The following is a 22,031-nucleotide window of genomic DNA, read 5'->3' as shown; positions in this document are numbered from 1 at the left end:
ATGTGAGTTTTCTGTAAATTTTGCTTAATTGGGGTTGAAATTTTAAAAAGTGAACCTGGCAAAACCCGATGCATTCTACTCTTAAAAATGCTAGGTAAATTGTAATTGAAGAAATCCTATATTGTAGATTTCTATAAGTGACAAAGGGAGGCAGATAAAATCTGCCTTTTATAATAAGAGATATGTATACATATGTGTATATGTATACATATACATATACATATATATCTATGTCTATGTATGGTCAAAAGTAGCCAGAGACTTACAGACTAAAGGAAAAATCTCTCCAATCTGAACTTCCACAAAGCAGACTGGAAATCAATCCAAAAAGAGATCCTCAGACAGGACTGGCTGAAATGCCTCTCCACACCAGACATTGGCATAAAAACTAGAATATGACCAGTTCAAAAGTATCTTTACCACCCCGTTAGAACACAGACAAGTGAACGAACCACTGGATATCTTTGCTGCCTCACCTATAACCAGTGAGGCAGTTACGATGGATTGCATCAATATCAGCGAAAAAAAAAAATACTACTAGCGATAGATGAGGTGGACACAAACTCAGCTGCTGGTCCTGATGGTTTCCCAGCAATGCTCCTCAAATTGTGTAAGCATGCCCTAGAGAAAATTCTACAGATTCTCTTCCAGAGCTTTCTTGCAAATGGCAGGCTGCCAAGCAAACTGAAAGAGGGAATAATATGCCAATATAAGTGTAAGTATATATATATGTGTGTGTGGAAGCCAGCTAGTCTCCTGATAACCTATCAATCAGGTGACTCTGCTTGCCAGATCGATTTCATTCTCACAAGACAGCGGGATGCATGGTTGCTCTTAAATACAAAGACCCACCCTAGTGAAGAGTGTAACTTTTACTCGAGGCTTGAAGGATGCCAAAAAGCACACCAATCTGGAAAAGAAGGACTTGGAAGCTTAGGAATCCTTCACATGGTCAGAGATTTAGGGATATGCTTGTAGCTCTATCTACCAAATTTGTAGCTGGTGCAAAGTCCCTTCCAGACCTAGGGTGACATGGTAATAGAACAATACTGTAGACAGGGCCATTAGAACAAAGAAACAGATTTGGAATGCCTGGAAGAGTAGGGGTAGCAGTAGAATGTATCAGATAGCCAAAAGGGAAGCAAAGAGACAGGTATATACAGTCAAGGGAGTAGCAGAAAAGAAGTTTGACAATGTTCAACAATGTGATGACCAAAGAACTGAAGTATTTCAGATTGCAAGACAGTGTGTGAGAGAAAACCGTGATGTCATAGGAGAGAAATGTGTCCGCATGGATGATGGTACCTTTGCGTTTAAAGATTCTGCAAAGAAAGAGGCTTGGAGAATCCATTATGAAAGACTGCTGAATGTGGAGAATGAATGGGAGGAGAGTCTGCCAAAAGTTGACCCAAATGAGGGACCAGCTATCCAAATTGACATTACCCAGGTACATAAAGCAATTAAGGATATGAAGACAGAGAAAGCACCTGGCCCATTAGGATTCACTGCTGGGATGCTTAAAATATTGGGTGGTGTGGGTTATGGTCTTGTCACCTGCATCGGAAATCAGATAGTTCATGAAGGAGTTGTACAAAATGACTGGTGTAGCAGCACCACAGTCAACTGCTACAAGGGGAAAGGTGATGTTTTAGATAGAACTACAGGCATATCAAATTATTGGATCAGGTGATGAAAGTTACAGAGAGGGTCATAGCCCAACTAATTAGGGAGAGAGTTAGCCTAGATGAGATGCAGTTTGGTTTTGTGCCAGTCAGTTTAGATGAGATGCAGTTTGGGTTCGTGCCAGGGAAAAGCACTACTGATGCTATATTTCTGGTAAGGCAACTGCAGGAGAAATACCTGGCCAAAGATAAACCTCTGTTCTTGGCTTTTGTTGACTTGGAGAAAGCCTTTGACAGGGTCCCCCTGATCCCTTATCTGGTGGTCAATGCAGAAACTAGGGATAGATGAGTGGCTGGGAAGAGCTGTACAAGCCCTGTACAGGGATGCTGTCAGTAAGGTGAGGGTTTGCAATGAGTATAGTCAAGAATTCCGAGTATAATACGTATATCCGAATATGCTATGTGACACTCACTCTATCAAGTCTTCTGTAACAATAATAATATTTTTTTGATGTATTCTTTTTTTGCAATGAGGAGAACAGTAATATGTAATTAATTTAATTATAATTAAATTAATTTCTAATTTTTCTACCATGTTATTTACATGTTAATATTGCTGTTTGAAATGATTGTTTGCATGGATTAAATTCTTTTCAAACTTTTAACATCTCTTCTCCATCTTTAACAGTTTGTTGAGTTTCTATAGGATATTTGTTCTAGAAATTCTCATAACACACCTAATACTTGTAGCATTTTCATATTCGCAAAATTCTTACAACAGTAAGCTACTAATGAAATATGAAGAATCTTTATTAAAAATCGACCTTTTCAACCCCACAAAGTAAAGGATGAAATAGAACTCAACCTTTTCTCATATATATATATATATATATGTTGTTTACACGGTTTTTCTATGCTAGTATGGGTTGGATGAATACATGGTATTAATGCATTGTTTGATGCTCTTCCTGCTATGAATGTTACATTTGTACACATGAAAAATAGACTGCCAGTGTTGCTCAAATTATAACAGAATGAAATTTAAAAATCATCAAACCTTGGTGCACTGTGTCATCTATTTCTCTTTACAACTAATTGTGAATTTTAGAAACATCTATTTGTATTTCTATGTCTGCATTTGAAATCACTTGCTTAAAAGCAATCACTTTTGTATTTCAAACAGAAATCTAAAAAAAACATTTTTTAATTCAATTTAAATTACAGTAAGGATGTTATTTCAAAAGTCCAGGGTTATAATTTTTAACATTTTCTTTTTATGAATAATTTTATTTTAGAAAGTAATAAGTTTGTTTAGCAATATAATTACTTTCTTTCATTCTTCTACTTTTTAAATGCAGTAATGCTAAAACAAGCAGCTAACTTCAGAACAACTTCCAACATCAAAAGGCGCCTCTCTTCACCCTTTGGTCTACATTGTTCAAAAACTTTGCTTAACTGATCTTAATGGGGGTGACTCCTCTGCTTGTTGTTTTTAGTATTAAACACTCCGAGACAAAGCGTCTACTAATTGCTTGGATAATCTGAAATAATTCAAGTTCTCCAACTCCCTGTATTACATATTACACACGCAACCATATTTGTACAACTATATATAGACTATTTGTTTTTAGTTTTGTAATGAGCCCATACAACTAATTTTACAAACAGTGTTTCTTCCAGAGTTGTCTCACTGCTGAAAACCATTAATGGATGTATGTATATCTATTAATATGTGTTTACATTTGCCTTTATAATGTCAATATAGCAATTAGTAAGATACTGTATTTATTTAGTTATATATATTGAGGTTAATGATCTCTTTCTTTTTACTCTTGCAACTTGAGATCTACTCTCGTGTTTGTTGCATACATATACAAGGTAACTGAAATTAATTAAAATAGTTGCTTTAGATACCATATGGGATGTGAAAAACATGCATTACACTATCAAAGTGGATTGTAGGCAATTTATTAGTAGATAAAAAAGCTTATGGGTATGTAAAAAAAAAAAGGGGGGGGGCTGGGGCTCTGATAAGAAAATAAGAAAACTTTTATATATCAACAATGATTTTCCTAAAACAAAAACAGTAGCTTAGCTACAAAAATAGTAGCTTAGCTAAAAGTAGTTTTAATGAAATTTGCCAATTATATTTAAAAACTAAATCACTTAGAAAACACAAGATGTGTATCTTGAAACAAAAAAGTTGTTCAAAGAATGTACATTTCCAAAATAGTTTTCAGAACTTTAGTAGTAAGGAGTAGGCGCCACTAAGTGGTAAGAAGGTTGCTTCCCAACCACATGGTTCCACGTTCAGTCCCACTATGTGGCATCTTGGGCAAGTGTCTTCTACCTTGGGCTGAGCAAAGCCCTGTAAGCGGGTGTGGTTGTCGGAAACTGAAAGACGCCTATCGTGTGTGTGTTTTCGCCCCCCCCCCGCTTGAAACCGATGTTGGTGTGTTTACGACCCCCGTAACTTAGCGGTTCGGCAAAAGAAACCGATAAAATAAATATCAAACTTAGAAAGAAAATAAGTACGGGGGTCGATTAGTTTGACTAAAATTCCTCAAGGCGGTGCTACAGTAAAGGTAAATGACAGTAAAGGTAATTTTATGTTTTCTTTCAGTTTTGTTATTCAGAGATTTTTCAATTAATTTTAATCCGAATAAACTCCCTTTATAGGGCTGAACATTTTCTTTCTCTTTAAGCAGGTTGATAGTTAGGATACGGCACGTCAAAACACAAACTCTTTCTAAGTGTCTATCCTTAACAGACAAATTAATGTTAGTATCAACAATTGTGTATAGCATCTGATATCTGATTACAGCTCAACGAAATTTAATACTATAATTGCTCACTCCCACATCGCGTTCATTTAATATTAAAAATAATAATCTTCATAAGAGCAACAATGTTACTAAAGAGTTGTTTCCCCTGGTCCAAATTAGCTTCGAAAGCAAAAAAAACCTCACTGCGTTCTTTTGAAACCATTAAAAAATACGAAAAGTTAATAATTTTAACAATTATCTTGATGCCAAGGACAAATTTTCTGGTATTTTGATACATGAAATAACTTTGAAATGTCAATGAATGTTTTACATGATGCTACTTTTGGAGTTGCACAAATAGCAAGTGATTTGATGTGAGGGTTGAGACTGGGTGTTAAAAACAAGCTATTACATCGCAGAAGAATTCTTTTAGATATTTAAAATCACACAAAAACTTGTCAAATTCACTTTTAATTGATTTCTTGATGTCAACATTTTCATAGCGCAACTGCAATCTCGTCACAACAGTATCAGTGGCCACGTCGTAGTTGAGCAAAGAAATTTTTTACACCTCAAAAAATAAAAAGTGAAGAATAATGTCTATTTCTCTAAGTTGTTACGCAATGAAGGTAACAAGAAATGATAAGTCTGAGTTATTATTAAAAAAATGCATTTCAAGTCATTCTTTATATCCTGTGAATTCAAGATGAGATTTCATTTTTTTAATATTTATAATATTATTCTGTGTTCTAATATTAAAGGCATTAATATGTGTTCTAATATTGTAGTGGAAGGGTATTTTTTTTCTGTAGAGGGGGAGACCTTTTCATTGGTTTGGTCTGAGGGAAGAGGTTCCTGGGGATTTTGTAGGGTCACCGACATTGCTTTCTTTTCTTTAACCTTTTAACATTCAGATTACTCTGTCAAATGTATTGCTTATATATTCATATTGCTTTGAATTAATCATGCATTATCCCATAGCTTGGAGATTTTGATAATGTGATTGATTATTTAGAATGATATTGAAGAGTAGGTGTGAGAGGCTGGATCTGATTGGTTGAAACATAAAGTAGGTAGAATATTTGGGCCAAATATGGCTGGTTTAAATGATAAAGGTTTAATGTTTGACAAGTTGGGAGTAAGCCTTGCTTTTCAAGATTCTGCAATGAAAGGAGGGTCAATTTAATTGTCTGTATCCTCCCACAGAATGTGTGACCAATATCAGAAAACAATAATTAGTTATGTCCCATATTTTTTAATTCCAATTTGCTACCTTCCCTACTTGCCCAGGTACAATGAAATAAATAGTTGTATTGAGATTTATTATAAAACAAAAGATCATATCTATTATTATGCTTTTTTTTTTCTCTTAAACCTAAATCTAGAGAAAGTGAGATCATGCCCACAACTTTAGCAGGACTTCTCAGATCAGTGAGACTGATGCTGTTAGTATCCTACTTAAACTGTTCCAAGTTGGAACAGTTTGAATGGGAAATATATATTCAGGGAGAGATTTCTGCATGGCTTATGTTCTAGAGAGATGGGACAGGCCATATTGGTTAGTGATTGCAGGAAAGATATGTGTAGTGAGAAAATTTCTTCACAAGGCTGATATTCTAGAGAGATAAGAAAAAACATAGCAGTAAGTGTAGAACCTGGAGGGTTGGACACAAGGCCAGCCAGCTCCAGAGAGCTGAGGTAAGTGTAGTAGTATTAGAAAAGGCAAAGGAGAAGAGAGCAGGTCTGCAGGCCAGAGGCCTGTGATCAATGTTAGCTGGCTTTTCTATTGCAGTCCACCTGTATGAAGTTGTAGCACTATGCCAGATGTGAGAACAATATGCTATTGAGAAACTTTGTAGAAGATCAATAATTGTTGAGGATTGAAAATATTTTCTTTCAAGAAAAGAGCCAGTTCTTGAGATTCAATTTTTTTATTTCCTGTTCAGAATGTGAGTTCATCAGGAGAGATTCTCAGTGGTAATGAGGTCTAGTATTAAGAGTGGTTACAAGCACATGAATTGCATGCTGCTTGTAAGTGTGATGAGTTTTTTTTTGTTTTTTGCACTGAAAGAGACAAGGCTGGTATGAATCCATCAATGTTGGAATTTGAACTGTTTGGCTGTTGATCATCATGCTTCACAACTAGTTTTGATTTTGATAATGAGCCATTATAAGTGATTTACCTATCATTAATAACAGCCTTTTATACCTTCTTACATACTATTGTTCATGATCACTATTATTTTTATACTTTTAAACTATTTTAGTTAAAACACTTTTGCTGAGCAATGGTAGACATTTTAATACTTGAATGAGATCTAAACTATTATGCATTTGTCTGTGTTTGATCTTTTCTGTGGTTTATGGTTTTACTTTGCACAAAAGTGAGTATCTGTGTGTTCACTTTATCCAGTGGTTCAACTAGGTCCACATGTTAAATTCTTATAGGATTTTTGTAAATATCAAATGGCTATGAGGATCCACCCAAGTAAAATATTAATCAGAGGGGTCCACAGGTAAAAATATGATTGAGAATCACTGATTTTATCAAAGGCATATTCTGATATGTGTCTTCATTTTGTTCAAATTAGGTAAAATATATCACGGTATATATATATATATAGGCTGTTTCCTTCTATATCAACTCTCTTTCTTTCTCATACATCTAATCAGCTAATCTGTGGAGTTGGCAGTGCATTAATAATGATTTATGTTGTAGTGAAACATTACCTTTTTTAAATAATTTTTCATTATTTTTATGAATTTTAATATTTTTTTTCAATGTTATGTTTTACTTCCATCCAATGATCAGCAACATGAAAACTCAAAGTAATGATTTATGAAGTTTGTGTGTGTGTGTGTGTGTGTGTGTGAGTGTGAGAGAGAGAGAGAGAGAGAGAGAGTGTGTGTGTGTGTGTGTGTGTGTGTGAGAGAGAGAGAGAGAGAGAGAGAGAGAGAGAGTGTGTGTGTGTGTGTGAGAGAGAGAGAGAGTGTGTGTGTGAGAGAGAGAGAATGTGTGTGTGTGTGAGAGAGAGAGAGTGAGAGAGAGTGTGTGTGTTTGCTTGCATGCACTTATTGTGATGTTTGCAAATGTGAGTGTACATTTTTATATGTGTAGTTTATTTAAGCCAGTCTAGAGTAACAGGTCACTGAACCAGCTTTGATAACTGCATGCTACATTTCTATTGAGTACTTCTTTTCTGAATTGTTACCCAACAACATGTGTGTATTTATAGTTAGCATAATTTTATTCCTATTTTCTATAGTGGAATGAGTTGATTTATTTGTGTCTGTATCAGAATATCTGTATATATAGCTGGATGTAATATTGTATGTATAGAGATAAGTGCTTGGACTTTAGGGTGTGAACATTTATTATCTTGGTGTGAATATGTCTGGGAGGGTGTGTATTTACCACTGTTCATATAAGGCATCTGCTTCAAATTCTCAAAGCCTTAACCTAACTTCATGCATGAGTGATTCTGGTCACTACCAAAGGAACCTAAACAACAATGAACTCTATTTATCTAAGAAACTCAATAGCTGTTCTGCTTTGGCTTAATCTATACATTCCATCACTCTAACCCAAGTTTCTCCCTCCTCCATCCAAAAATTCTTTCACCCACACAAACTGTCTATTCTTAATAAATAATAATCCTTTCTACTTTAGTCACAATTCCTGAAATTTTTAGATTGGGAGTGGAGGGTAGCTGCTCACATTGACCCCAAAGATCTATTTTATTGACCCTGAAACAATGAAAGACAAAGTCAGGAATTTGAACTTAGAAGATAAAGCTGAAAGAAATGGCACAAAGAATTTTGTCTGGTGTGCTAATGATTCTGCCAGCTTGCAGAGACAGATGAAGCAGTGCTGAATGAAATATAGGATGTAGAAAGGACTTCTGGCTGTGGAAATAGTCTCCAGGAAAAAATTCTCTTCAATGTGTGAAAATACATTATTGGATTGTAGGATGCATCATTATGTTTCATCAGCTGCAAATACTAAATCAGTCTTTCATAGCCCTGCAAATCTGATGACATCTTTCTCAGCCCAGTGATGTGTTTTCAATATTTTGTTAATGAGGAGAATTTTCTCCCAAGACTATTTCCACAGCCAAAAAAAATCTTACTACATATAAATATATATGAATGTATTAAATATGATTGTACACACATAAATAACAATGATTATATTTTCCTATTAAATTTTACACTGTTGCAAAATCTACTGGTTTTTATTCATCAACGTGCCAACAAGTAACTCACTGTATCTTTTTGCCCTATCAAGAGAGAATTGCATAAGTAATATATCTCCAACTACAGTATTCCTAATTTAACAACAGCTGAGCAGTGAAAGAAACTATGAATCATTTCTTGACAGACACAATAAACAAAGTATTTTTACTGTTATTTTTTTAACGACTATGTATAATGCATATATGAAACACACATTAAAATACCATATACATATAGGTATAGTCTTTTAATATGTGTACTTTATGTATTAAGTAACATTGGGCTTATGGGCAGTGTATTTGCGGGCAAGTAAAGAAAGTACGCAGTTGCTAATGACAATTCCAATAAGAATTGAGACATGCTTATAACTGATTTGTCTTTATCTGTCCATGCATATACTAAACAGAACTGCCAATGGGAGATATCTGCAGTATGCCAGACAACCAACCACATTACCAAATATACTATAGTGCCTTTCAATAATTTGGCCCACCAAATTAGTACTTACAAATGCCTTATTGAATAAGCAAGCATTATTCTTTACCATCACTGCTGCCACTACTACACGTCTCGCGCATAAATCATCAATATTTTAGTAGTTCTCTCTCTCCCTCTCTCTGTATATATATATATATATATAAGTGTTTGGTATGAGACATTAAACATTTTTCCAGAATGTAAAAATGGAATTCTCAATCCCTGACTTATGAACACTGTTATCCAGCATATGCATCTCTTTTCGACATGGTGTTACTTATTGTTTATCAAACTTGCTTAAATGTGGAAAAGGCACATAGACAGACTTCCCATATAAATAGCTTTCACTGGTTAAAAAAAAAAATTTACTGGAATATTTAGAGCTGGAAGAAGGAGGGTATTTTTAAAATACCAGTTCTGAAAAGGCTTGCCCCATCTTTTGGCACTAACAAAAAAGGTTGCAAATGAAGGTAGATATGGTTTCAGCTATTCCTCTGGACTGGCTTAAATACACTATATATATATATATATATATATTTCATTATCATCATTGATTAACGTTCGTTTTCCATGCTGGCATAGGTTGGATGGTTTGACTGCTGTCTGGAGAGCCAGCAGCTGCACCAGGCTCCAATCTAGTCTGGCAGAGTTTCTACAGCTGGATGCCCTTCCTAACACCAACAACTTCAAGAGTGTAGTGGGTGCTTTTTACGTGCCACCGGCACAGGAACCCTTAAGGCGGACCTGGCAATGATCACGTATAGATGGTGCTTTTTGTGTGCCACCAGCACAGGAGCCAGTCAGGGGGTACTGGCATCAGTCATGATTGGTTGGTGCTTTTTACGTGCCACTGGCACCAGAGTCAGTAAGGTGGGTTTGGCAACGAAATATTAGTTAATTTAATGCTGATTGTAGCTGTTTGGCCAATTCTTGATAATTTCATTTTTGGATACAAGTCAGGTTGAAGAAGTTACTTAGTGTTCAATCAAGGACCAGTCAAATGAATTTATCATTAAAACCAGTGTTGAACAGTTACTATAGCTTATGAAGGGATCAATTTATTTTTAATCATATGCATGACCATGACCTGGTGTTTTTGCACCTAAACTGGCTCAAAATTCACAAGAGTTACCAAGGATCTTTTAATAAAGTTAAATACTGGTGAGAATTAAAAGCAATTACAAATTCATACTGATCAATTCTTTCCAAAGACATATTTCAGCATATAACAACATAAATCTTTCTTTCAAGTGCATCCTTGCAAGTATGCATCTCATGCTTAACAACTTGAGAGAAAGCTTTTTTCCCAAATCTGTCACCAAACTAGATCATCACCTTTAGATTAAATGTCATGGACTACAGCAAATGTATTTTGAAGGACAGTCCATTGAATTCTTTAGCAACTGAGCCACTGTAAACAATGCACCTGGTTATAACATCTCTTTCCGTATCTTTTTGAATATCATCATTACTCAATCTTCAATAAAATATTAATCACTGGCAACACTATTGTCACTGCCATTTTCATTATTTTCTATAATTGGTGGGCTATTAGTAGTATAAATATTTGAAGTAAATAAAACTGATTTAATATTTTTTTTAATGTTAAATATACTATCAACACATCTAGTAAGCATTTCTTTCACAGTTACCAGTTATTAGATCAACCACTTCATTTGATACACTTAGCTGAAGGATATATGAAGGACTGCTTTGTCTTCTGACATGAAATGGCATTTAAGGTGGAGGAGATATACATGAACAAACAACATTTAGCTTTATTGCATTAGCATGTTAGAACTATAATCTGATAGAACTAAACTACTACTTGACAAATTGCCCAAAGTGTTTCCAAATTTTGACTTTTGCATTTTTTTATGTAGAGCTTAATGACAATTTGAACAATGTGTAAGTGTGCATGCACACATGATGTATACATACACATATATATACACATACATGCATATATATACATATACTTACATATATATACACACACATACATATATATACACACACATACATATATGTCTTGGATAGGCTACCTGCCATCAACAAATTAATCATAGGAACCTATCTTGATCATTTTCAGAAAGAATGGACAAACAAGAGAGACATACATCTACACATAACTACTTTATCTTATCAGATGTCAACAATCTTATACCATCTCTTGTCACTAATTTATTGTCATATATCCATGTATTCTGAGAGGACACTTAAGACTAGCTGTGAATAAGATGGGCTGGAGAGACATCTGTACATCTTTGGATTGATTACTTTGAGATTCTGGGACAATGATGGAGTATATATATATATGTCAATAGATGATTCAATAAAAGTCTAGTGAATATCTTACATTTACTAGTAAGGAAATAGTATGGAAGTCACTGATTTAACATGGCACTTTTTCCCATGTGCTATGAAATTATCCTGTAGAATTAGTGAATCATTCCAGATATTGGCAATTAGCATGATCTCAAGAACAGTTACTACATCCCCACCATGCTTGGTAACTTCAGCTGATATACCATGAGCTTCAAGGTCTTTACCTGAGTTGATCAGTTCAATGGTAATTACGATTTCTCTATGTTAGGATTATTATCCATTTCTTCAATAACAAAGAGCAGCAGATCTGACTTTCTTAACTATCGTGGGTGGAATATGAGAAAGGTCTGTGAAATGCTCTATCTATCTCTTCAGAATACCTTAAGTAATTTAAAATGGATCCATTCTTGCATTGAGACAGAGCAGCCTGAATGAATTTAGCTACATCACTTTACATTCCCAAGTTGAAATTTTGTCAGGTTGACTAAGCAGATAATCATTCAAAGGTTGATGAAATATAATTCTCCTAATTATAACTGGTTATAGCCTTCCTAGAAAATGTGGCCTTGTATCTGTGTTAAAATTCATTCACCATAAATTTATGAGGTTTAACAATGGTACAAAGCTAGAAATTCTGAGAGATGTGCAGTCAATTGCAGTGAATTATTCTTATTTTATCAAGCCTGTAAGGTGGAATTTGAAGAGACATTCTCCCAAACCTGTAATTCATAATCCACACAACTTGTAACAAATATTAGAATCAAATATTCTTACAAACATTTGTATACCTGACCTAATTCCTGCGAATCAATTGATCAATGAAATTGTTGTGAACAAAACTATCACAAATGACCAAACAACAATAATTGTAATCCTAAGTCAATAAACACATTTAGTACATAGGAAGCATGGAGGGATAGGAGAAATCAATGTTATAAAACGATATGTGTAAGAGACGTTAAGTAGTATTCATAAGTTCAAACAGTATAAATGATTAAATTAGTGTTTGAGGTAAAGTCAGATATTCTTAATGGATTGGACAATGTCATCTATAAGGGCAGGGCAATGAAATACTTGTTTGGTCATATGATAAAAAAAACTTAAACAAGTTAAATTATATTTGAATGTTATACATATTCAATGAGAGATTAGGGTCAGTTATTATTATTATTATTTTTTGTTCTGTCCTACATAAATTATCAAGTAAATGCTGTTTGAAGATCCTTTAGTAAAGATTATTTCGGGAAATTGAGCATTTAATATGAAATATGACAATAGCTGTCTACTGGAATCAACAATGTTATCACCATTTGCCCACTTCATCATGGGCTGACAAAGCTAAACCTAGATTGCATTCAAATGATCCTGAAATTTTTCAGTATTTTGTACACATCAGTCTTTTCATTAGAGGCATTTCTTTTCACTTAATTGTATACATATTTGCTAACCACTTATCTCATATTTGATTTGTGTAAAAGTTAATAGATGTTTAACAAATATTCAAAGAAAAACTACTACATTACTATCATACATTGAATGTCCTTCAAAGATTTGTCTGTTGTTGCTGCTTAGTTCCAGTTCAGCCATGATTAAAAGCAGTAGACTCATCTGTTCTTGAGGCATAGTTTACTGAAGACTATAACGTCTAACATGTCCCTTTTTTTTTTTATCTATTTTTAAAACAGTAGTGTGATCTGATTGTGAGTTGGCTGTTATTCTGAGTCTGCTGAGCAAACAGAGACGCTCTCTTCCAGCTTGTTAAAAATGTTATTAAATAATGATAAAAAAAAAAAACCACATTACATTTTAAGCATAAATAAAAGTTAACTAAAAATGAATTAAATTTTTTTCCCTTCCCAAAAATATAAAACTAACCAAAGCCATTTGAATATGAAAAAATATCATCTTTAACATGCAGCTTCTGATATGCAAAAATATTATTTTATTAATTTTTAATGTCTCTCCAGTGTTATTATGTTAACAATAAAATGTATTGAAGATGCTTAAGACAAAATTAATTCTCAACAAGGTCTTGATCTTAAATATACACAGAGTATTGTTTTAACATATATAAATAGTACAAATAACTCTCAGACTAGCATTCTTGAGTCTCCAACATGATGTGTAAATTTACTCTTTAACCTAGTGTTTGTTGAACTATAACTTCTAACATTTTTTTGTATCTCTTATAAACTGGCCAAAACATGTATACACACACACATACATACATACGGATATATGTACACACACACAGAAATACAGACATATGTATGCACATATACACATGTATACATACATACATACAAAATGCTTTTCTTTCTGGACCTTCTCAACCAATATAGGAAGAGTTCAGTTTCATTTGAAATACATTGCATGTACCTATTCTTAATATTTATTTAAGATACATAGAAAGGGAGATTCTATATAGTTAACTAGCTAGAAATAGCAGCCAGATCTTTTTTTTTTCAAAATAATACACCACCTTTTAAAACACATATGTGTTTGAAAATAAGATGGACTGGCCATGGATAGTATGCCTTTAACTATGGGTCTGCTTGAATATAGCTGATCAGACCTATAAAAGAAAACGAAATAACAAACTAATTAGCTATATCAATTTAAAACCCTAATTCTATTTGATTTTTCTATTCCAAATAGAATAAAGCAAGCTTTAGGCCTTTTCTGAATCTTTCTGACTCACTGTTACCAGTGGCTTAACAGCAATTATTAATTGCTATTAATTTTTTTTTATTTATTCATTTTATTTCATAATCATGTAAATGGTTCCTAGAGGGAAAAGTAAGCATTGAAATAATACTGTTACTAAATATCCTGTATACTGTAAACTAATACTGTAAACTTCACACACACACACACACACACACACGTACGTATGTATGTATTTAGACAAGTAGAAGCTCATGGCAATCAATGCCCAGGTATTGTATCAAAGTTACATATAAAAAACAGAAAGGTGTGACCTGAAAGTGAAGCGGCAGGTATTTCTAACAGGAAGATACTACATAGAGGTTTGTTCATAGATATGATGGTAGGGTGTGATTTGAGAGAGAGAGAGAGAGAGATTTAGTTGCTTTTTTCCATCATGTGCAGCTACAATATATGAATTTCTCTTGGCTCCTACATACAAAAATCCAAAGTGTGTGATTTGAGAGAGGTTTATCTATCACCTCCATCAGGTCAAGATATGTATACATATATACATACATAAAATTTGAGTGACATTTGGCTCCTGTTTCTACAGGTTTAGCTACCACACAAAAGTTTACCTCATTGACTTAAGCATTGTGCATCATTGTCATCATCATAAACATTTTTTACATTCATATTTTCCATGCTCACATGAGCTGGATGAGATTTGTTGAGGCAGTACACTAAGCCATATTCATTTTCAACTAAGTCTCACATATTTTGAAATAAGGTACTTTTATTCCATGCCTTTGGATGACCCACAGAATTGTTCGTTAATATAAAACCTAAACATTATCACTTAACTGTGTCAGTCTGAAAACATGTGAAGATACAAACACACACACACACATCTAATATATAAAACTGTAGTTGTGTGAGTGTCTGTCCCCTTCGATTTAGATTCCTAACTACTCCCACATTTTGCGGTGCAGTTTAACCAAATTCGGGTATCTTATAGTCGTGATTCATATCGAGCCCGTCTGAGTATTAGCGCGCGTCTACGATGAGTCTACGATTTTTAAAATAATTTAACATCATTTTTTATTCCATTTTAATGCATAATTTTTCGTGTGTCGATGGCGGTGGAGTTGACGTCCATGGTCACACCTGCACCTGTGTTGCTTTTCCCCCTTCTTCCCTCCCTCGTTAAGCTGTGGGGAAGGGAGTGTAAGGAAATCAACGTCGTAAAGCATTGTCAAGGAGACCAGTGTTCTTTTAGAACAACGACTTCATGGCTTGAAGACACCAAAACAGAAATGGCTAAGAAAGCCCGAATTGGCATCTATAAGGGAAGTAACTCTCTAAAAATGCTTATATAGTTATTTCCCTTACAAACCCGAGCAACGCCGGGCGATACTGCTAGTCTTTATATATAAAAGTCAAGTTGTGTGTCTGTCTCCTACGATTTAAATTCCTAACTACTCCCACATTTTGCGGTGCAGTTTAACCAAAACCAGGTATCTTATAGTCGTGATTCATATCGAGCCCGTCTGAGTATTAGCGCGCGTCTATGATGAGTCTACGATTTTAAAAATAATTTAACATCATTTTTTTATTCCATTTTAATGCATAATTTTTCGTGTGTCAATGGCGGTGGAGTTGGCGTCCATAGTCACACCTGCACCTGTGTTGCTTTTCCCCCTTCTTCCCTCCCTTGTTAAGCTGTGGGGAAGGGAGTGTAAGGAAATCAACGTCGTAAAGCGTTGTCAAGGAGACCAGTGTTCTTTTAGAACAACGACTTCATGGCTTGAAGACACCAAACAGAAATGGCTAAGAAAGCCCGAATTGGCATCTATAAGGGAAGTAACTCTCTAAAAATGCTTATATAGTTATTTCCCTTACAAACCCGAGCAACGCCGGGCGATACTGCTAGTACATGATAAGTGTCTGAATATTAGTGACAAGCCATTGATCGACTTAAGTTAGAGCACAATTAATTAGGAAGAAATTTTGCTTAGATGAGATGCAGTTCGAGTTTCTGCCAGGATAGGGTACCACTGATGCCTTCTTTTTAGTGAAATAGATGGAAATTCTTAGCAACTAAAACCTAGTAATTGTTGGTATGGAGAAGGCCTTTGACAAGGTATCCAGCTCTATAGTTTTATGGCCATTAGCAAAACAAAAATGCTTGGTGGGCTCTCTAGAATTAGTTGATAGCTTTCATTTGCGAGTGGAGACATGTGTTTGAAAACCATATTAGTCAGGTTAAGAATGCAGTGAAAAAAATTCAGGGAGCTACTTCCTCAGATGGCAACAAGAAATTCTGAGAAAAAAGCAGACTGTATGATGCTTGTGTACAAAGTGTGATGTTTCATCAAAGCAAAACATAAACGTTGAATGCATAGGAAAGGCTGGAAAGAAATGAGACAAGCATACTTAGCTGGGTGTATAATACTAGTGTGTGTATGAGTGATAGGCTACAAATGAGCTTAGAAAAAAACTTAGAAATACTATGCTAGAAAGAAGACTGAGCTGGTATGGATATGTGACATGTATGAAGGAGAACACTTAGGTAAAGCAGTGCAAAGTGATCCAAGTAAAAGGAACTTTTGGAAGAGAAGGACAAGACATGGGGAAAATGTGGAAGTCTGATGTTAAGAGGCTAAACCTTACACCAAAGATGACAAAATTGCAACAAATAGCAAGATTATGCTAGAGAAGACATATCTAATCTATGCAAGTATAGAAATATATATATATATATATATATATATATATATATATATATATATAAAATTCCTGTACATGACTTTAAACTATCTGGTAGTGGGACCCGGCTTCAGGAATTCTAGGCTTTTTAGGAGTGTGTAACCACCACTTAATTACTATTGTCTCCAGGTCTTTTCTGAATTGGAGTAGTAACAGCTGTCAGGGCCCAAGCTATGGGTTAAATCAACTTGTCATGGAATTGCCTTTGAAAAATCACTCACAGAAACCTCCAATGGATCCAGGGTAGAAGAGGCTCTTCAACTCTTTAGTTGCTCATCTAAGAGAAAGTAACTTCCAGCAAATATTGCATCCAGAGCAAAATAAGTGCTTAGAGCACTTGTTGCACCTGATGTATGAAGGACAAGACTGACTTTGCATAAGCCATGTCTACTATAATGACAAACCTCTGCTGCCTTGGAGGATAATTTGTGGAACATATAAAAAGGCTGAGAGAGAAAACGTCTAGAGAAAATCTGGTGGGAGGGATCCTGTACTTAACCAATATCTGGCATTCCTCGTGGCTCCATGGATGCTACAAACATACTGACTTATATCCATGTATGGAGACAGAGGTGGTAAGTATACTTAGAGTAAGGCACTTGTTTCTGAAAACAACCTAGCAGACGTGGTTAAGTTACTGTCTCTGCAATACTGTTGACCAATGATGATACAGGCGATTCCCAACACACAATTTTAAGCAATCTTATATTTAAATTATTTTTAATGAATTTTTTAAACACAAATTATTTTTAAATAGGAAGCAAAATAAGGAAATAAATTTGTTCACTTCTGTATAGGAAATAAAAATGACTGAAAATAAAGAGCTTTAGTTAAACATGGCATTTAATCTAAGATCTGGTAAGCAAAAATGTTAAGAATTGCAACTATTAACAGCTAAGTTTAGAAAGGGAGCATGTTTTAATAAATAGAGCATTTCATTCCTGACTGATAGCTATCACAAAGATGACCTTATTTTGCTAGTATTTCATTTTCACTCTTCTTACATTACATAATTGTATGTTCCTGATAATGACAACATCAAGGAAGTTTTAGAGCAGTAGATATTTGAAGAAAAAGAAATTCAATGAAACAATTTATAATATCCAAACTGAGTAGAAATCATAGACAGACTAAAAATGATAGTGTATACTAAGAGTTATACATATGCCCAGACAGTTTACTGAACTACATTATGTTTAATTCATAATACAAAAATTAAAACAATGAGATTTAAGCATAAAAATTGAAAAGGCTAAAAAAAAAGTAGTAGTGACAGTCAGCACCAGTATAAAAAGAAAGAAAAAACCATTAATAACATTTGTAAAATAATATTATGTGCCTTACAAATTCTATTAACAAAAATATGAAATTAAACATAAAAATAAAATGCGTAAAACTATTGTCTACTTAATTATGTCAATGTTTTGAGAATGTTTAAACCCAACATATCTCATCTGGCAAACAATTCCAATTCCTACAGATGAATCTACTCACAACCATTACCAAATTCATTTGCTAGCCTAAACATTTTCACTCTTCATGGAAAGCTTCAAATAATCTACAAACATATAATGCCATATGAATCAAAATTACTTCAATGAGCTTCTCTTGTGGAAATGGAAAGCATGTCATAATTTCATTAGCTAAGTTTGTAGCATATTGTTTATTTTCTCTGAAAATAGGAAGGGCATCCAGCTGTAGAAACTCTGCCAGATCAAGATTGGAGCCTGGTGCAGCCATCTGGTTCGCCAGTCCTCAGTCAAATCGTCCAACCCATGCTAGCATGGAAAGCAGACGTTAAACGATGATGATGATGATGATGATGATTTAGTCTCAGGTCAAGCCTTAAAGTAGCAGACCTATGATAAAAGGTATACTAGTGTTGACCATCCAGCATTTTTTAAATCCTATTTCAGGTATAATATACCTGGGGACTATTCATTCTGGTTGTTCCCCATTTATTTTTAAGGATGCAAAGTGTGATGAGGGAAATTTAATTATTATTTCTAGTAGGTCATCCTGCTTATCAAGAATTTATTAAAACTGGTAGGAGACTAATGTTATATAACACCCACTGCATACCAAAAACTGCATCATTTTAATGAGAAACATAAGTCATATAGAGACACTACAAGTTCAATTGAGTGAGCATTGACTTATCTGGAAGAAGGTCTTATCACTCAAAATATGTTTAAAATACTTATTACTAATTTACTCCACTTAATTACTAATAATCAGCAAGAATATGAGAAATTAAATTTTACAAGGAGTTGGATACTGGTTTAGTGTATCAGTTTATGTATCAATGGCATTTTAAAGAACTTTTTGAAGCTTTAATCAGAGGGAATAGGGTAATGTCCATGCCCATGTTTAAAGGGACCCTGATGTTTGTGGGAGGAAGAGATTAAGTTATTCTCAGACTGGCAACTTAGCTTAAATTCTTAGACCAGAGATTGCAACAGAGTGAACTCCAAAAGTCACTCATAGGCTAAGTAGTGTTAAACTAGGAAACAGATTAAGTAAGGGACCCAAGGGTAGTGAGTTGACAGAGTTGTTTGAGTGTCGAATAGACTTCTTCACAGGAATTGTTCTGATGCTTAGCACTCAGGATTCAAATACTGCTGAAGTCATGTTGCAAGATTTTGGGCCAGATCTCTAGTTTGAGGACACCTTCCTTCCCTCCCACTAGCCTTGGAGGGTCTACGAGAATCATGAACACTGCCTTCCATCCTGATTAAAAGATAAAAAGACAGAAATGGTCGCTTTAGTGGGTTTTCATTATTTTTCTCTTGTCAAATTTCTTTCACAAGGCTATGGTAAAAGACATTTGCCCAAGGAGCTGAGCAGAGAGATCAGACTTATGAAACAAATTTCTTAATACTGGTGACAAGAGCAATACAGTGGATTACAAGACAAAACATCATAAAAAAAAAATTGTGTAGTTCGTTGATTGTATATCTATATGATAGTTGATACTTTCAATTAGGTCAGTTTTCTAACAGAATATTTTGAACTAATATACATCTCTTAGATTGTCATCTCTGCTGTCTTATTTACGAAGATTAATGTTTTTAAGTCACTCAAACTGGAAAATTGATCTGTGAAATTTTCTCAAATTCTATTCCTTTCACACTTGGGACATTTTGAAAGATGATACCAAGTAAGAAGTTAAAATGAATCAAGTTAGATTACAATGAACACATTGTACTAAAAGATAAAACAATAGATTTAGGGTAGAATTCTGATCTAAATAAGTAGGAGTTATTCAGAAGCTAACACATCTGGATCCAAGACCTGCTCAGATTGATTTAGACTGTCAGCCTTCTGAGAACATTTGAAATAAGAATGGACTAAACAAAAAATTAACCAAAGACAAAATATTATTAATATTTATGTTATGGCTGTATTGTTAAGAAGTTTGTTTTGCAACTAACTAGCTTCAGAATCTAATCTCTGCGTGTCTTTACACTGATACCATTCCAACTGCAGTGATGTGTTTATGTTTCTCATAAACAAAATGTGAGACAGCAGTTTGTTATGCATAGTTGTGGAATAAAGCAACTTGCTTGAAAAACAAGGGTTGGCACCAGAAACGGCATCTGATTGTAGAAATTGCCGTAAGAAGCTTTTTCTAATTAATTCATACCAGCATAAAAAATGCAAAATGTTAAACAAAAAAAAAAGAGAGAGAGAGAAAAGAAAATGATGAAGATTATCTTATTTTTGATTTGTTCACAACTGATATTGCAACATATGTTCAAGTCAGTCAGCATGTCACAATTCATTATCATCATTTGGTTCTAAAATAATGGTAAATGCAATCTTGTTTGTACTGCTAATCAATAATTACCATATTAATAACAAAATTTGAAGAAAAAATTATGCAGTATGGCTTGAAAATACTTAATGAAGATAAACTTGAGTACATATGATTATCTTCCCAACAGCATTAACTTTCATTCAATAAAACAAACTGACATCTTACTCCAATATCTTTCCCATTACTAAATGCAAAAGAATATTTCTTTCTACTAAGATTCTGGCATTTTTTATCTAGTGAGATGTAAAGATGCTGGATGCTTTGTAAATTCAAGAATAATTGAAATAGTAGCAATCTTCCATTGCTCAGAGAGATATTCACAATGCAGTGACTGCTTATGCAAGCTAAGCTATTGGAACATGTAGACCAAATTCTTAGACAAAAGCAAATCAAAATGATTGGGAAATTCTAGTTTGAAACTGAGTACTAGAGTGGTTTCTTTAGACACTTAGCAGAGTTGAACTTAATACAGAAAGCCAACAGCACTGCTACTACTTAAAATGCTAATGTATTCCCACTAAAGAGTATATATTTTCAGTGGACTGATACTTTTGAAGGTTAAGTGTGTTGACCATAGCAACAATGTCGTATCAGTTACACAATGGAATCGAACTGTTTCTATAACTGAAATAGCATAAGAACGTTCTTACAGTAGCTTTTTTCATTATTCTTGTTTTAGTTTTCCAAAAAGGGTGTACCCATGGTCCTCTGAGACAATAGTGCTGTTAACACTTCTCTTGAGTTGCAAGTTGATAGATACAGGTAAAACATGGGCAAGAAGAATTCTAGAAGGCTAACAGATACATAGTGACTAGTACAGAGTTTGGGAGGGTAGACAGAATATGGGTGATGAAAGGAAGGGAGACAAGTGAACTGAGAGTGCTTGAGTAGAGGCTGCACAATACTAACCAATTTTAAGGTGTAGATACCAATATGATAGCAATAGAAAAGACAGAAAGAGATGAGACAGTACGTCAGCAAAAAGAGAAGTTGTAATGTGTTTATGAGTGACCTAGTGACAGACAGTTGAGTAAGCTTTCTTTGGATAATCTAAGATGTTCATGTGTTTTGCAGTTACACTATCCTAAACGTGGGAAAATATCTTATAGTTTGTACTTCAGTTCTAAAGGAAATGTGTTAACCTATTTTGTTTCATTCATCTTTGTACACTAAATGTTTCTCACAAAACATTTTCCTTCTATATAAAATCATAGTTCATAAAACCAACAATATTACAATTTTTCATGACCCAAATACCAAAATAATAACCTTGGTGTGATAATTTACCATTAAACAAAAATCTCTTTCCCATAGATCTTATGAGATCCATTCTGTTCAGTATTGCTAACAATGAACTTCCTTCTT

The 22,031-nt window shown here is 34.2% G+C and overlaps 1 protein-coding gene across 4 annotated transcripts in view; it reads right to left on the bottom strand.

Moving 5' to 3' along the window:
• LOC115229953 (septin-7) overlaps positions 1–22,031 on the bottom strand; it is a 169,757-nt gene that overhangs the window by 108,233 nt on the left and 39,493 nt on the right. Inside the window, exon 3 of one of the 4 annotated variants that reach the window (XM_029800210.2) lies at positions 21,153–21,154. The exons of the other annotated variants lie outside the window; for them this stretch is intronic. Within the exon in view, the coding sequence (XP_029656070.1) occupies positions 21,153–21,154 (2 nt within the window). The remainder of the gene's footprint in view (positions 1–21,152; positions 21,155–22,031) is intronic. 4 annotated transcript variants of the gene reach the window in all.

This window comes from Octopus sinensis, unplaced genomic scaffold, assembly GCF_006345805.1.
Source record: "Octopus sinensis unplaced genomic scaffold, ASM634580v1 Contig13942, whole genome shotgun sequence".
NCBI lineage: Eukaryota > Metazoa > Mollusca > Cephalopoda > Octopoda > Octopodidae > Octopus > Octopus sinensis.
Note: the sequence above shows the minus strand (reverse complement) of the source record. Positions and strands in the feature narration are given on the sequence as shown.